General features: G+C 42.6%; 1 protein-coding gene across 1 annotated transcript in view; it reads left to right on the forward strand.

The window, feature by feature from the left end:
- The first annotated feature begins 2,466 nt into the window (after window positions 1–2,466).
- The window catches only part of LOC118110422 (LHFPL tetraspan subfamily member 4 protein), a 31,839-nt gene continuing 16,272 nt past the window's right edge, over window positions 2,467–18,033 (forward strand). The window contains exon 1 of the mRNA XM_035158138.2: window positions 2,467–3,845. Within this exon, the coding sequence (XP_035014029.1) occupies window positions 3,437–3,845 (409 nt within the window). The 5' untranslated portion in view covers window positions 2,467–3,436. The remainder of the gene's footprint in view (window positions 3,846–18,033) is intronic.

Consider the following 18,033-nt stretch of genomic DNA (forward strand, 5'->3'; position numbering starts at 1 on the left):
ATGAATCCTCACACACTCATCTATGTGCACGTATGACATACAGAAGCACACACACACACACACACACACACACACACACACACACACACACACACACACACACACACACACACACACACACACACACACACACACGCACACACACAGACAGAGAAACATGCACGCACACGCACAGCTTGTCAACAGTGCTGCTGCTGAGAACAGATGACAGGAGGCCTCAGGATGAAGAAAGATAATGTGAGTGCTGTGGAAGCAGGGGGCAAAGATACATGTTTGTTTAGACAGCATCCAGATGTGCTACCTGTGTTCTGGGCGTTCAGTGTAGCCAGGAGATGTGACAGAAAGATTGGTCCAAGTGCATTATTAATCAGACTTCTATGTGAATTGTCAAGCATGTAGAAACATTAAGGGACTGTGCTGTTTGTGCTCCTCCAAGACCATTTATCTCATCAAAGTAGAACCTGCTTACTGACTGAATTTAGGTCCTACAGTGGTCATCACATGCAACAGCGTTCGTCTGTTGAACCTCTGCAACCCACGCTCTCACTGTCTTGACCTACTTTTACATGAATATGCAGCTTGAGGGCAGATGTGTTCCTCCCCAGAGTGAGGAACGGATCTTTTAATGGACAGGAAATGAAGGCTTCAATAGTTAAAGCAACATCAGCCCCTAAAGAAAACAGACAGGAGGTGAGTGCTGTACGCACAATGCTGTGGAGCAGGAGTTTAGAGCTTTTTCATGTTAACATGCTGTCGTGGGAACAATGTACCTAGTGTATAGCTAAAACTAGAATCTGTATGATGACCAAAGAGATTAATTTGATTGGCTGGAGATTAGCCAGGCTGGCAGTGTGTCAGTGTCGGTTGGTTTGTTGGTTGGTTCAGCACTTTGGTCCATTACATTACATTACATTACATTTAGCTGACGCTTTTATCCAAAGCGACTTACAATAAGTGCATTGAACCCAGAACAACAAGAATAGAGAAAGTAAGTATAAGTAAGTGCCATTTAAGTGCTACTAAATTGTTAGTTAAAACTTTTATTCAAGTTATAGTCGGAAGAGGTGTGTTTTTAGTTTGCGACGGAAAATGTGTAGACTTTCTGATGTCCTGATGTCAATGGGGAACTCATTCCACCATTTAGGAGCCAGGACAGTAAACAGTCGGGATTTTGTTGAGTATTTAGCTCGCTGTGAGGGAGCAGCAAGCCGATTGGCAGATGCAGAGCGGAGTGAACAGGCTGGGGTGTAACGCGGCACGGTACGCAAGTACTAATGTTTTGAAACACAGATCCTCTCCAAGTTACCCGGTAAGTGCGGCCGTTGAGGTAGGATGAGAGCAGGGAGAGAGCAGAGCCTGAGACACCCAGGTCCTGAAGGGAGGAAATAAGGATCTGGTGGTTCACTGTGTCAAATGCAGCAGAATGGTCCAGACAGACAAATCTGAACAGTTGGATGCAGTGGTGTCTGGTGACTTTTAAAAATAAAGAACCAACTCAGACTAGAATGTATCTTTTCATGACACAGCACAAAATGTCTCAGGGCTGAACTCCCTTCTGTTCATTTTTTTCGCGCAGTTGATACAAATTTCTCGTCTCTTGTGCCAGGCTGCACGAATGACGCAAATGGCACGGGTGATGGGAAATTCGCATCTATTGCTCCAGTCTAAATATTGAATTTGAGCAAAAAATGTTGCGAAAATCTATCAGCGCTGAGAATGAAACTCACCTGACTCTGATCCTACACAAGAACCGCCTGCGAAGTCATCTTTGAACATTGCTTTCGGCTGGGGTTCAGCCACAAGCGAATAGTTTCAAGCCTGGCAGGAGGATTTTTGCTTGTGAGAAATCCAGCTGCCTCGCAAGGTTAGGAAATTCAGCCTCTCATTTTTATTTGTTGCTTTCTAAATCATTTATCTGTACCCAACTGGGGTTACACAATGTTCTCCTTTTTTTACAAAAGACAATTTTTACTGTATCTTAGTAGCCTACGACAGTTTTATCTACTCCACTACATTTCAGAGGGAACAAGTGTGTGTGTGTGTGTGTGTGTGTGTGTGTGTGTGTGTGTGTGTGTGTGTGTGTGTGTGTGTGTGTGTGTTTAAGGAAAGACCAGATATGAACTGAATGGGCTCTGGTTACCTTCGCAAATTCTGGTTTAATACACACAAAACTTTTTTTTTGCAGGAATATTTGTTGTATTCTTATTACAGTGCTTGACTCTTTAATGGAAACGTCCCCTCACTCAAACCCCTGGCTACCCTGGGTTTTACCAAGCTGAGGTCCCCGTGGACTAATGTTGGTCGTTTTGACAGGATCGTGGAGACACTCATCATTCAACCACACCTGAGGGAAGATTTGTTGGTCTGATTTGGGAAATCAAGGCGAACGTCCCCCCCACACACACACACACACACACACACACACACACACACACACACACACACACACACACACACACACACACACACACACTACCTCGGCTAGTGCTGGGCCCGCGTACACGTGAATGCGCCCCATCGCTGTCATCGGCAGCAGCCCACAACATCAGCATCTTCCGGGGGGCGCGCAGAGGAGGACGGAGAGGGAGGAGAGAGAGGGAGAGGAGACATACTGGATAAAGGCTGCGAGAAGAACCGTGATGATATTGGAGTCGAGGCGGTGGAGGATGTCGGATTTACGAGAAAGGACTGTTGAAATTTGACGGAGGGCTCGTGTTTGTCACATTTCCTCGTTTTTCTTTTTCTTTTTTTTTCTTTTGAGGTTTCATTGCGTGGGGTTTGTGGATGCTGCGTGGACACTAAGGGCGCAGGGAGGAAGGGGAGCACCCCCACGGATGCCTCGGAAGGTAGAGACGGGCTCCACCGCTGGCTTCGGGCAACACAACGCGTCTGATGTGACGGAAGGTAATAAAGGACATCCTGCAGGAAAAAAAGCCGATGGATGAGGATGAAAAACGGCTTTAGCCCCCCGCCCACCGACGACTGTGAAATAAAGAAAATCCTATTTTGATGGATTTGTATTTTTAATCATTTATGGTGTAGCCCCAAGGAGCCTTAGACAGCAATGTTGAATCACTGGTCTTGGTAAATTATTCATTACTGGTATAGGTAAACCATGATTTTGTATTGCTTCAATGTAGCACCCCCCCACCCCCCCCAATCATTTTTATTTTTTACAATGTTTAGTCTTGTGAGATCAAAAGCATATTTTTATCCTATGGTTATGTAGGCCCATTTAACAGTCACATTAGAAACAGCCAAAGCAGGAGCCTATTGGCGCAGGAGATTTGACAAAGAGGGGAAACACAGAGTGAGAGGTGTCCAGCAGTTTGTTTGTTTGTTTTTTTATTTACATTTTTTTCTAAAATAGTCTAAAGAGGACGCGGTGGAAAGAGAGATATAACGAGGAAAGAGATACAAAAAAATAACACCAAACATGTTGCCTTCCCAAGAAGCCTCCAAGATCTACCATGACAATTACATGCGCAACTCCCGCGCCATCGGGGTGCTTTGGGCCATCTTCACCATCTGCTTCGCCATCGTCAACGTGGTGGTGTTCATCCAGCCCTACTGGATCGGCGACAGCGTCAACACGCCGCAGGCCGGCTACTTCGGCCTCTTCCACTACTGCGTGGGCACCGGGCCGTCGCCCAGCCGGGATCTCACCTGCGTGGGCAGCTTCTCCGACTTCAGCTCCATCCCGTCCGGAGCCTTCAAGGTGGCCTCGGTGTTCGTGCTGCTGTCCATGGTGCTGACCCTCAGCTGCATCGCCTGCATGGCGCTCTTCTTCTTCTGCAACACCTCCACCGTTTACAAGACCTGCGCCTGGATGCAGCTGCTGTGTGGTAGGTACACATCTCACCGTGTACTGTCATCTACTGTCTGTTCACTAACATAGATCCACAGGAAGGGGCCTTGTAAGGGGGCGAAACCCTGCACACAAAGATCAACAGACACCGCACGAAGAGCCACAGTGAATTGAATCATGTAGCCATGTGGTTTATTTTTAAAAATATTTTTTAAAAAAATCAAAAATTCCAATTTGATGCAGTCGTGGTGTGATCAGTCATAATACAGGTCCACCTTTACATTCAACTGCATTGCCTTGTATAGATTGATAGATAGATCAATCTAGATAGATAGATAGATAAATGCACTTTATTGGTCCCAATGAGCAAACTATACAAAATATAAACAGAATGTTGGTCCTGTTATGCACAGAGGCTAAATACTTTAAAACTATAGGTACAATATATATTTTAATGCATGAAAAACCATGATGCAAGGTGTAATACTGTCCATGCATATCAGCAAATTCCTAGATGAATACAACTATAACTTTGTGTGTGTTTTTGTGTGTGTGTGAGTGTGTGTTAGTCCACTAAAATGAATATGATGGAGTGTAACAGTTGTGTATAGGCTCAGTCTTGTTACAGTTAATTAGGAGTGTTGTGCAGATCCTCTCCACTCCTGCAGCAGCAGCAGTAGCAGCGGCAGCAGCAGCACAGAGACAGTAGGAATTCATTTCAGCCATTATTCACGGCACTGAAACGCACCGAGAGCCACAGCATACAACCCCCAACCCCCGTTACCATTTATATTCCGAGGCTAGACCGCTGCATCTGTAAAGCAGGAAAGCATGCAAGCAGCCGGGGATTGCTGCTCTGTTCGGATGAAATGCAAATGTCATTCATTCATCCTGTCATGTACAGCCACGCAGTGTAATGCGGTGTGCATGGCACGATGGATGCGCGGTGCCCCTGCGATTTGGGCTTACACCGCGCCTCCATGCAATTCTGAGGGATGATTCCAGGTCGATTGGATTAGTGTGATTTTTCAGGAAGGTGATGTTTCGTCACCTGATCTCGTGGACAGATTATTAACACTTTGCACAAATGTTTGAGTGTTTAAACGGTGCCCTCCCAGCGCATGCAGGAGAAGTATAGCTACACACAGAGTTGTGCTACCTTCACAGACAACTGCATGGTGCTGGAGAAAAGTAGGGGGTCTGAAACATTTACAAGTGGGGGATGTTTAGATTTGTGAATTTGACAAAGATAAGACCCCTTTGCAGATGTTGTACTAAGAAATCCAAGTAGTTTAAAGTTCTCTCAACTGTTTTTGTGGTTGATTTAGAGGACCTGAGCAAATAGTAAATTCTAGAAGCTGGAATCAGATTTTATTCTCCTTTTCCAATCACTCAATCAGATTATTGTCTGTCATCAATTTGTCGATCAACAGACTAATCACTTCAGCTCTCCTTCTCGCCTTTTGAAGTTTTATTCTACTTCTAGGACATTGATGCGGGTTATGAATTTTATCAAGATTTGTTGCTATTGTCGTTTCTGTTGGTTTTCAGTGCCATCACATTGCAGATAAATGCAATGTCGTTGTGAGAATAAGGCTAAATTTAACGTTTAATCTGTGGGGATTCGATGCCACAAAGCCACGCCATGTAAAAATGACCACATCAGCAAGATTTCACCTTTGAGTGTTTCCCAGAAGTTGCGAGGCATCAGGATCTCTCTCGTGCGTGTCTCCTGTGTATATCCGACTCCTTTATAAAGCTGATCAATGTGATAAATAGGCCAGGCAGAAACAGCGTGGGAGTCGGTTTTCTGTACAGAAACAGTCAGCATGCTGAATGCGAGGAAGGGGGAATGAAAGAGAGAGACAGAAAGGGGAGAAGAGAGGGAGAGAGAGAGATCAGCACTTTTTTTTCCTTCTGTATTGTTCTTTTCCTCATCCTCATCTGCCCACTCGGTCCTCTGTTCTGCAGTGTGTGTGGAAATGGCTTGGTGTTCCACAATCAGCACGAATCGCGCTGAACAGCAGAGGTACAGATTTGACACCCTTTATCTTCATCAACCCATGTCTACAAACTATTAATCAAGTCAAATATTAGTTTGAAAAAAGAAAAACTAAAAGTTTATGATATCACCATGTAAGAATTCTCACTTAGGCCATAAATATACCTTCTTATAGCTGTGCAGATGCATCATGGCTGCCTCCAGTATCCTGCGTCCGCTTGGTGTGTAGGTTGTGTCCTCAGAAAATAGTGCGACGCATATACTATGTGTGGGCAAGATGCAATACCAACATGAAGGTTAGGGGCAGTAGTGAGTCATCGACAGGGTCAGTGGGCACTTCATCATTGACAGAAATGGCGGAGCTGCAGTGACAGAACGAGAGAAGTATACGACATATCGGATTTAGGAGTCTGATATACCATATACAGATGCGTTATCATCAATTTTTCTGTCCTGATCTTAACATTGGCCAAATGTTGATCACCTCAAATGTCACTGTCTTTGTTGATGCTTGCAAAATGTATGTTTTCAGGCAGGTTAGTATGGACGGGGATTTATACGAAGCCAAAATGCTTGTGGGGACAGAAATCAGTTTGAAAACACTGCTTTCAAATGAAAAAGTATTAGTATGGATGTAGCCTAAGTTTCTTCCCCACATGGGTGCAAAGTAAAGTCGACCACTGTCACGGTCTTTAACCTCACAAGTGCAGCATTGCCGTTTTCACTGATAAATGTGAGGATAATAAACATACATGATGATGTGAAGGACGAAGCTTAGGTGATGAGGAGTGAAATAAAATCGCTGAATGTGATGACGCTGTTGACTCACGTCAGGCCCCTCTCAGCGCTCATTACACCCACATTTCCACCACCTGTCACCATCAGACTGAAAAGGTCGGAGGTCGATATCCTTGTGACAGGAAAGCAAAAGCCTGTGTGACAGATAGGTTATCAATGGTTGATACACAATTTATTTTATTTACATGAATTAAATCACAAGCAGGAGAACACACTTTGATTTCCATGGTTTTGTACATTTTTCAATCGGTTTCTGTAGAGAAAGATTTCTGTCTTATTGCCAGAGGGTCCACCTGCATCTCTGTGAATTGTTGAAAAACATGTGAAAATGTGAAAATACAAGTTTATCTCATTCTCAATGTTACAGAAAAGCAACAGCTCATCTAGTAGAGTTGGACATTTTTGCCACATACGCTCAGTGCTATAATAACGTACGGTACAGAGCATGTGAAACTTTTACCTGTCCTTCCAGTGTGTGATGTGTGGCTGGGGTAGTTGTCTAATAGAATTGGCAGACAACCTAATGGTGTTTGCCACCTTGAAGACGATGGTTTAATCATCCACTCTGCCCTGCTGGGCGTAGCAGCAGGTCTCCTGGCACAGCGCAGCGACAGTCTACTACAGTAAACACAGTGACGGCCAAGTTGAACCGGTCGAGGCCCAGATTTGGGGCAAATGGACAAAAAGTGTCAATTATGGAGCAGTTTGGTGCCTGATCATGAATGTTGGCTGGTGTGTGCTACAGGAAGAAGAAGGTAAAACACAAATGTGCACCCACTGTATTATTATCTATAGCGAAGCCTGAACGTCCGCACAGGATAGACATTTTCCAGGCGTAGCTTCATGTCACTGTGGTTGAGTGGTTCTTCTAAATGGGGAGACACGGCAATGGTTGCACCGTAAAATAATAACTGCTGTCAATGAACGTTACTCATTGGTATAGTAAAGGTTGAATTAAAAAATGAGAGGGAAAAACTGGTACCTAGGCTGGAGTACTGGGATGCAGGCGTCTTGGCAGAGCAGAGGGACACAGTGGGTCTTGGCATCCATAAGCTGAACATGGACCAAAATTGGTCTCCTTGTATACTGAAGTGACCGAATGTAAATAAGGTGAATTCACTTGAAAAGGACTGTAAGTTACCACTCATAACTCCTGGCAATAAACCATTGCTGTATTTACCAACACGTCAAAAGTATAGTTTTACATGGATACAGATTTAACTATGATTGCAAAGCTAGTGGAACAGCTGTAGGACAACAGGGAGGAAACCACAAGCCAAGAAATGTTCTGCAAAAGAAACCAAACCACCAGCAGAAATGTCTCTAGTGTTTACATGCCCGCTGCACAGCTCCTGCACTGCACTGTTGGAAATCCAAGAGGAATTGATTGTAAAACCCTGCAGCGCTATAGCAGGGGCCTGCATGGTGAGGGAGGATTACAGTGGTTGGTGATCCAGCTCTCTTTGGGCTTTACTCAGATCTTTCAGTATCACAAAGCTGGCTGGATTTTAATTGGGTCGGATCACCATGGTAGGTCAGGTTAAAAGATGTTTCCACCTTTTTTTCCCAACCCGATCGTAGAGGTGTTGGATTTAGGGGGAACTAGTGGCCGAAATTTAATGTTTTAGTGTTTAATCACCTGAAACTTAGAGACATCAGGTTTTCTTTAACTTAAAATTAGCCCTGTGTATCTAAGCTGTGAGAATTTCTGCTTCTAAACAGTCCACCATGTTGCCCGACCATGTTTCTACAGTAGACAAGAAGAGACAAACCAAACACTGGCTCCAGAAAGGGACTATTGTGTTACTTGCAGGCCACCGTAGGTTCTCCCACACACTTGTAAGGGGAGGGGGGGTTCAGTTGGTTGGAATCTGCAGCTGCTCAGTGCTGCTAAATCCTACAACTGAACCTTCAAAACAATACTATACTATGAAAGCTGAAGCAATAGAAATAAAAAATCAAGAGCATTCATTTGATTCATATGAAAAATTCAGATTCGGATTAATATGGAACCATCAGGACCATGACAACATACCAACGTATTCTTTTAAGTTTATGAACAGAGGATGATCACTGGAATGTGTCCAATAATTTGTCCACATTCTTTGCACATAGAGTAAAAACAAGTGCAACAACAGAGAGACAGAGAAAGTCCACTGTGTAATGAAGCACATACTATTAATAATCAATGCACATCTTTTCTTTGCACATTTCTTCTTGTCTCACTAATTCTAAATGCACGTGTTTGGCGAGTGTAATTTGAGTCGTTGATGTATTTCACCATTTCACTCAATCTAGACTGATGTTTAAAATACCAATCCATTATTATAACACATTAGAGTATAGGTAATAATTCCCCCAATTATTTATCACAGCAGCCTTTATTTTTATCTTTGGATATTTCCTTTTTATCATTACATCTTATGAATTACTTGTCTTTTTTATTATATAACCTACCTCACATTTTGCCATCTCAGTCTTCTTGTGGCTTACATTTAATCTAAATTTAAGTAGAGGTTCAGATAACGTCTCATATTTTAAACCATCTGACCCTGATCATAGTCAGCTGTTCAGGATCTCCAGTTGGACGATGTTCAACTTGCTTTGTGATACAGGCCCCATGATCCACTCAACGGGGACAAAGCAGCAACAGTTTATCAATTGTGAGTAAATGAATAACTGATAATTATTCTGAAAACTTACAGACAGTTCTGAGGTCGGCAGGGTGAGGCACAAACTGTAAAAAGCATCGACTAGTCAGGTTAGGAGCATTAGTGCAGGAACAGCCGCATGCAAATAGGTGACTTTCCTCCTTTTCTCCCCCAGTTATGTCCAACCTTAGTGAGAAAGTGAATAATGGGGTCACATTATACTAAGAATCGAGACTAAGCAGCACAGAACAAAAGGTGTGTGTGTGTGTGTGTGTGTGTGTGTGTGTGTGTGGGGGGTACAATTCCCCACAGCACAAAGGTCAGCACAAATGGTGCTGATTGAGGTTTTATGAGCTAAGAATAGTTAAGCGCAAAGAGCTCTGAGGGACTTCAGGAGTTTTTTACCTTCCAACAGAGACTGAGAGGTCCCTTACGTGTCTTCCTTTTCTCTTCCCCTAACTTCCTCTACCACTCGTCTACTATCTCCTTCTAGTTTTTGTTTTATTCCAACTCTCCTGCAGAGATGAGGTACCGCAGGAAAGCTCAGTAGCCCACCAGCCATTTCATCCTGATTACTCCCTCTCTCCCTCCTCTCCTCCATCGGCTCATGCCTCCATCCCTCCTTCACGACTGACCCTGTCTGTTGCAATATTAAACAGAACTAAGCAGGACATGGGCCGTGGCACAGGGGAAGAGCCGCCCTGGGAGAAACGACCTGTCAGTGACTGTTCGGTTTTAATGTGAGAGTATGTGTTCGTAAAAGCGAGAACGTGTATGTCAGAGGAACAGAATAGAGAGCGGTAGGAAACTGTAATGCACGAATCTCGGGACCTGGCTAGCCTGTGACTCAGTCGTAAAAAAAATCTTTCAGCAGCCAAAGAGTCTAGTTGGCCAGAAGTGCAATCTCCAATTGACAGTTATGCACTCACACCCGTTTACTTTGGCCTTCTCTGATTGGTTAGAAGGGTGACGCTCTTTTAAAAACTGTAGAAGGGAACAGAGCTCGAAGTTGTGGTTCTAAAAGTGAAAATCCCATTCATTTTCTGAATGGTGTGATGTAATGTGTAATGTAAGAAAAATGGGTTCTTTTCACAATGTCAAGAAGAATCCAGTCCCAACCATCCTCAGGTGTTATAGCAACGGCTGTGACTGGTGGAGCTTGTTGTTTCCACAGAAATGTTGACCACAACCACGAAAATCAAGTCAGCTATGATTGGATGGTTCAGCGTTACATTAAGTTTACTTCAGAGCGACCGTAATTTCTTTGCTGATTATCGTCCCAGATAATCCTAAAGCTTGGGGGGGTTTACAAGATAATCTTAATGCTACCGATTGAGTAGGAGGCCCCCGATCCCGAATTGTAAATGTTTGATGTTTACGATAATCGGCTCTGACCGAAACCCACAAAAGCCAATGAGAGCGAGTTGACCAGGAAGTGTCGCGAACTGGATGTTGCGTACTCGACTAAAAACAACAATAAAACTCACTTTCAGGTCACGCTGCAAAATGTATAAGCAAATCCCGCCTTCTCAGTCATACATCTATAGTCTTCTTTCTTTTTTGTTTTTCACTGCAAAACAGAACACACGACGTCTGTCCTCTTTCATGTTTGTTTTTCTTCTGAAGTCTCGTTCAATCACACAAGTGCCTCACACTCCTGTTCAGAAGGTGGCGGTAATGCACCTAAAAAGATTTTGCAACTGCCATAAATAAACAGAAGAAGAAGAAATTTTGCAAGTTTCTTAGAGATTTCAATCACCACTGTTGTTGAGATTGTTTTCTACAACCGACAGGTGTGTGGTCTTACGTTCTGGCCAAATCCAGGGTGTGTGTTCTGACGATTATATGATTAAAAATAGGTTAATAGGTCATAATGTCTGTGGTCTGCCAAGAGTTTTAAAATCAGTTTAGAGTTGAAAGTCCTCGAGTGTGAGGAAGCCCTAACATGCGACGATTTTGTAAAGATGAGGAAAATAGTCCAAAAGGCATTGGAAGTCGTTGGATAGGGATCCTTCGCAATGGTTTATGGGATGCGTAGTTCTTTCATTCAAATTATGTACACACTCTTATATCTTTGCCTTTTTCCGTTTTTTGCCCAGAATCAAATGTTTTATAGTCACTTTTCATCTTGTAGCTGGTCGGCCTGGTTCCTGGCTTTAAAATATTTTATGAAGATTTTGAATCATCAATGGACAAAATGAATGGGAAATTTACTTCCGGAACCGAGTAGTTCTAAAAGTGGGCTGTCCCTGCACGCTCTACTTCTCTGCTGATGTAATGATAGATGGAGGCATCTCTGCCATCTGACTGTCCGACTGCTCATCTGATCGACTTGTAGCTTGTCAAGTGTGTTGCTGAAGACCCAAGGTAGTGCAGGGTCCACTGTAAAGTTTCTGTATGTACGAAAAATGTTCAGTTACTTGATGGGAAGAAAAGGTTAAACTACACCCACTGCACAATGCACATGTCAGGGTTTGCTCTCACTGTGTCAGACTATCAACTGTGCTTCTCACTCACAGATACATTGTCTGAGTGCATGGATCTGAAGCCATAGTTTACAAATGTGAGAACACAGCTCATAAACCATGTGAACAGTTTGAAAACTTTGGAGCTGCGTATTATTCTGGACAGGCAGAACCTGAGATGTTTGGAAACGATGAGGTAGAGACTCGCAACCTCTTGCTGACTGGGTCTTTTCAGTCACAAAGTGGCCTTCGCTAATTCGTCGGGCTGCTTTCACATGAGCCCCTTCTGGAAGAAAACAACCTGTGTTAGCCTCAGCTACCAGTGTATAATGCAACATGGATAATTGGTTACAAGTGTTGCTGACCCTGTTGTCTTTGCTAACAACAACCAAATGCTTCCTGTGTACAGAGGCACAGACATGCCCAGTGTACGTGAGTGATAACATGATGTGAGTTTTCAGGCATGTTAGTATTGGATGGGGATTAAAACTAAGTGAAAATGCTTGATTGTACAGAGATCGTTTTAGTTTGAAAACACCTTCTTCAAGCAAAAACTAAGTAGTATGGCTGTAGCCTACTAAGGTTAAGGTTTTTAAGTGCATAATTGGGTGCCTGCAATAATCTATGTGTACACAAAATGTAATCTGCTTTCAGTGAAGTGTTTTGATTGATTGATTTCAACCAGCGAGTTCTGTCCTTTGCCGAAAATGCAACAATTTGATTTGACCATCATGATTTCTTCAGACTTACAGATTTCAGTTTTCATATTGGATAAAAAGTCAGTATATTAATAATTCTCGCTTTCTACACAACTTGTGAAAGGCAACTATGGCAACAACTAAGGTTAGGGAAATATCGAGGTGATGAATTGTGAATGATTAATGAACCACAAACAATAATTGCAGGTCCGTGACAGAACACTGGCATGCAACCTGCTTCCTTCCCATCCCCCACCTCAACCTCCACACTCAGATTTTTTACCTCGCTACACAAAGGAATCAAGTTATTGCCACTCAATGTCAGCTTTGAAAATAAACTGTCAAGTATAGTTTCACTAAGGGACACTGCGGTAGTGTTTGCTGGTTTTGTCTATACCTTTCTTGCATTAAACGACCAATGTGTTTCAATGCACACTTTCAAAGTGTTGTTTTCCCTGTTGTCCATTTTGTACATAGCCTACAAATGTCATAATGCAGCGGCGTGAAGCAAAAGAGGAACAGAGGGAGTGTGTAGCAGTGTGTGTGTGAGGGAGGGAGGGAAGGAGAGACAGAATGGGAGTGAGGGAAAGAAAGTAAATGAATGAGTTTGTGTGTTTCATGCTGATGATATACTCCTGCTTTCATGTATGAGTGTGAAAGTGTGTTTGTGTGTGTGTGTGTGTGTGTGTATCTGCATGTGTGTCTGCGGGGCCACACACACATCTGTTCACGTGAGCGTGTAAGACAGTGGGTAAATGTGTGTATGATGGTGTGAGAGCTGCATTATTAATGAGAGCGTTTTCTCTCTTCTTTGGAGCCTGTGTGTGTGTGTGTGTTGTTTTTCCTTTGCTTCACTAGTGAATTTGTAAAGACCACGCTCATGGTTTGTGCATGTGTGTAGCCTCGTTTGTATGGGGGTGCCAGTGTACAAACTGTATGTAGATAAACGCGCCCACGTGCATGTTTCCAGCAGAAGCTAAATAGACGCTGCAGTGGTCGATTTAAATATAGAGAGAGAGAGAGAGAGAGAGAGAGAGAGAGAGAGAGAGAGAGAGAGAGAGAGAGAGAGAGAGAGAGAGAAAGAGTTTCCCTTGGGGATATCCCTGTCTCTCTCTCTCTCTTCGTCTCCCTCTCTCTCCCTCCCTCTCTCTCCCTCCCTCTCCCTCTCTGAGATTTCTGCCCGGCTTTCCCCAACCAAACGTACATGTTTTAATTATTAGGCGCTTAATAAATAATTCCAAAGTCACCAGGGTGTTTCTAAAAATATCCTGGCAGCTGAATAATGGATTCCTTTGACCCTCAACATTGTCACCATGTGCGTGTGTGTGTGTGAGAGAGAGAGAGAGAGAGAGAGAGAGAGAGAGCCCCTGAAGCAAACATTTCTCTACTATACATCATCCATGCTTCTCATTTATGTGTGTAATATGATTTACATATACTCTTCACCTCCATTTCAAAGCATATACAGTCTCTTTCAGTACTTCAGACTCTACGTTTTCATTTGAAAACTGTATTTTCAAACTAAAACTATCACTGAATCACTAAATAATTACTTGTCTCCTGCGTAGCAGCTACTGTAGCAGTTGTATCATTGTAAAATGCAGGATTTAACTGCACAACAGCTGTTAGCAAAGACAACATGGTCAGCGATGCTTGCAATTTATTATCCAAGTTGTGTTTTACACTGGTAGCTGAGACTAATGCCTACTGTTTTCTTACATATTGTTTGTGAGTGTCTATGTCATGCTTTCAAAACATCTCAGTTTCTCCCTGTCCAGCATAAAACGCAGCCCTGGAGTTTTCTAACTAAAATGCGACGAGCAGCGTTTCCAAACGTCTCCATTTTTAGCAGCTTTAAGACTCAGGAGTAGTGTGGATTTTTCTCTTTTATCATCAAAAATCAAGTATTTACATATTTACAAGATAAAATCATTATAGACATAACAGAAGACCCCCGCCCCCCCAAAAAAACAGAACAGATTTTAGTTGTAAAGGTGCATTGTCCTTAGATAAAGTTTTAGTGTTCTTGTCATATATATCTGTCTATGTCCTTGTCCTCGTACTGTTTGTAATTCCTTGCGATCTACTTTGTGTCTCTGCTGAATGCCAGAATTATGTTTATGAGGTTTCCAGTGGTTTTGTTTGTAAGTCCAAAAAACAAAGTCCATTGCCAGTCTTTGTCGTCCTTGTGTGTGAGTCCATAGCTGGCTTTCACCAGTCTCCTGAGTTGCTCTGTGAAGTCTCTGCAGACGGGACTGAGGAGGAAGAGCTGCTTCAGCTCTTCCTCCTTTTCCATGCAAACGATACAATCTCTCCCATATAGATTTTTGTTGAACTGGTGCAGGATGACGCTTTTAAAGATCCTTCTCTGTCTTATTTTAAAGTCTTTATTTGTGCATGGTGGGTTGCTAAATGTCGGATTAATGTGCCAAACTGTGGATATATTTTTGTGGGGGAAGAGTAGCAGAGTTGATGCATTTTCAAAGGAAAACATAGCAGTTTGAATGAAGCATTAGCTTGCGTGTTGTCGCATACAGATGCCCTTGAATTGCAATAAAAGGGAAACTCTTAAGAATTTAAACTTCAACACCTTGAAGTCCTGTAAGACCACACCAGTAATCTGCACACAGCAAGTGTTTGTTTGCAAAGTTGGTCGATCTGCTTTATACCAAAGGATACCACAACCAAGCCAGAGAGGAAGATGTCACACCAACTCCAGCTTGTTCTTTATGGCCTTTGATTGTAATAACTTAATCATTCTTTGAGTACATATAATTGAGGTGTGTGTGTCCTTTACTAAAAGACACCATAGCGGTATTCAGACAGGACCTCTGGTTAATGTCCACACAATCTGGTCCGGGCTTTCTCTGGATTTTTCACAAAAGAACAAGGCAGCATTAGATTTTCCGTTCAGGGGTGTTCACAACACAGAAATCTGTGAAGTGTTCATGTGAGGGCTGGTGCAGCATGCAGGAGGCAGGAAGTAGGTACAGGTAAGCCTATGCTAGGCTTCATAAGAACACGGAAGCCGCTCTAGAGCCAGTGTTTGGTTTGTCCATTCTGAGCTACTGTAGAAACATGGTGATGTAACATGACATACCCTGTGGAAGAATGGGGATTTGGAAATAAAGGGCCATTTCTATAGTAACGGAAACAAAGTCTTAGTTTCAGGGGATTATACACTAATTAAATTATAAATATTACATTACATTTCTGTTAATAGAGCCCCCGAGATCCCACACATTGCACTTTTAATGCAGTCAATACTACATCCTATGTTTATCAATGAGGTCATAGGGTTTCTGAAGTGGACTACATTACATTCAGAGGCAATAATTGCTCCTACAATATCAGAAAAACTATGCCACTCCAAAAAAATGCCATCACTATGACTTAATGGCAGAACAGCACAAAACATTAATATTGGATTCTGCTTGATCGAATGACAATTTTTACTTTTTAAACAATCTGCAAATGGCAACTACAGAATGATTGAGATGTTATGGTGTAGTTAAGGGTAATTTGGAAAACATGTTCAGATAACTTCAACTATGCATCTATGGCAGGTTGCCTAAAACATAAAAATGCTAAGTAGGTGTCTTGTGTCTCTTCAGAGACCTTTGTTCAATCATAAAAATGATTATTATAAAATTGTGATTGATACAGTAAATGGTCACCATCTTCTCATTATAATAAAACAACATACACAGAAAAAAATCTGTTATCAAACCACAAATAAGCACAATGTATTCTTGATCGTGTCATTACGTCAACTACAACATTACGTCCAATGTTATTCTCCTACTTTTAAAACCCAAATCTGAATTAGTTAAATGTACAATGCTACCGCACACCATTTTGGGTATTGTCTCCCCAATTTTACAACAGCTACGACTCCCAGACCATGCGTTGTTTAGCAGTTGTTAACTGCTGTATGTCGAATGCAAAAATCTATAAAAACTCAAACAGGACATTATAATGCAACCAAGATTATTTAGGTTAAGTTAATCAGAAAATTCTGTTCACACATCAGAATATTGGTGTTCATGTCAACATAGTCAGTGATAAAAGAGGTGGAAAACAAGATTATCCAGTATGTTGAGTGAAGTGTGGATTCCGTATCAGGTGCCTGTTCCAGCAGGATGCTCTTCCTCTGATTATAAATTAGATGGATTGCCAGATAAGGCCGCTCGCTGATCTCTCTGTATATCACAAAACTGCCTCAGTGAAAAACGAGGCTTGGACTTGTGCGATGACAGGCCTGCCAGTCCTCTCTCCAGATTTAGGACCTGCGCCAGCAATTTCCTTCTCAGCCAGTGAAGGACACAGGGATGAGTGAGGAAAAAAAAAAGGAAAAGAAAAATAAAGTGGGGGGCTATGGAAGGTTGGGCTTTAAGTCCCCTGAAAATAATTTTGGCAAAGCTATAATATTTAGCATTTTAGGCATGGTCAACTATTTTGTAAAATGTCTAAATTTATGAATACAATGAATATCTTACGAGGAGTATGATGCTCAGCTTTGATTCCTAAAACCTAACTAATAAATAATATAATTAAAAACAAATAACAGAAAATGTCCAGTTGGTTGTTGGAGTGAAAGAGAGTAAAGACAGAATGAACGAGGGAAGAGGAGAGGGAAAGCTCCGTGCCAAGTGGCCCAGTGAACTCCGACGGCAGCAACATCTTGTAAAGTGCCCCCTCAGCAATACACGCACTCACGAACGCACACGCACACAACTTGATCCCACCTCCAATAAAAGCCCTGTACATCAGCGAGGAGGCCGTCCATTAGATAGATGGAGGACAGCGGGCCAAGGTCTAGACACAGGAGTGAAGGGAAGGGCAGACCTCAGACAGCTTTATTACATTACAGGCAGCGCACAGTGATTTCTTAATGCAGTCATGTTCACACCTTTCCACTCCGCTGCTCTGTGTGGGACTTCAAACCGCAGCGACTCGCTTCCACACACAGGCCACTGGTTTGGACCATCTGTTGGATTAGTAAGCCTTATTGTTAGCTTCTCAACTTTCACACCGACTTGCGATTTAGAATTGTTGACTTTCAAAAGGGTTGAGGTCATTTCTATAATCATAGAAGACCATGTGAGTCTCCACCGGAGGTTATACCACAACAGCAGGCATCAGGAGAACACACTGAGTGTGAAGCACTGCTGTTTAACTTGGGTTTTAAATAAGCAACTGTATTCCACTGACAAATTGACAGTTGAATTATTTAACACCATTTTCATTCTGCTGCACAATTTATGACGCAAATTGACCTTCCGGGCATTGGCGTGTAAATAGCCATGAAGGTTTGTTCACTCCTTGTTTGATACATCCTGGGAACAATGTGCAACAGCGATTTTTTTTATTTTCTATGTATGACAGCGACATGAGAGAGCTTCTCAGTGTCTGGGACGTTTGTGACGTCAATGGGAGAGTCAACTTTTTTAGTGGGTTTACCAGCATTTACCCAGCATGTCTCTGCTAATTTTGGTGTAAAAGAGGTATAACATTCATGCTTCACCCTGGCATGAGCTGCTGTATCTGCTGTTGGCTTTACAGCAGCAAGTACACTGAGAATGGACATCCAAATTTAAGTGTTAGGTGC

The sequence above is a fragment of the Hippoglossus stenolepis genome, chromosome 6 (assembly GCF_022539355.2).
Source record: "Hippoglossus stenolepis isolate QCI-W04-F060 chromosome 6, HSTE1.2, whole genome shotgun sequence".
In the NCBI taxonomy this organism is placed as follows: Eukaryota; Metazoa; Chordata; class Actinopteri; order Pleuronectiformes; family Pleuronectidae; genus Hippoglossus; species Hippoglossus stenolepis.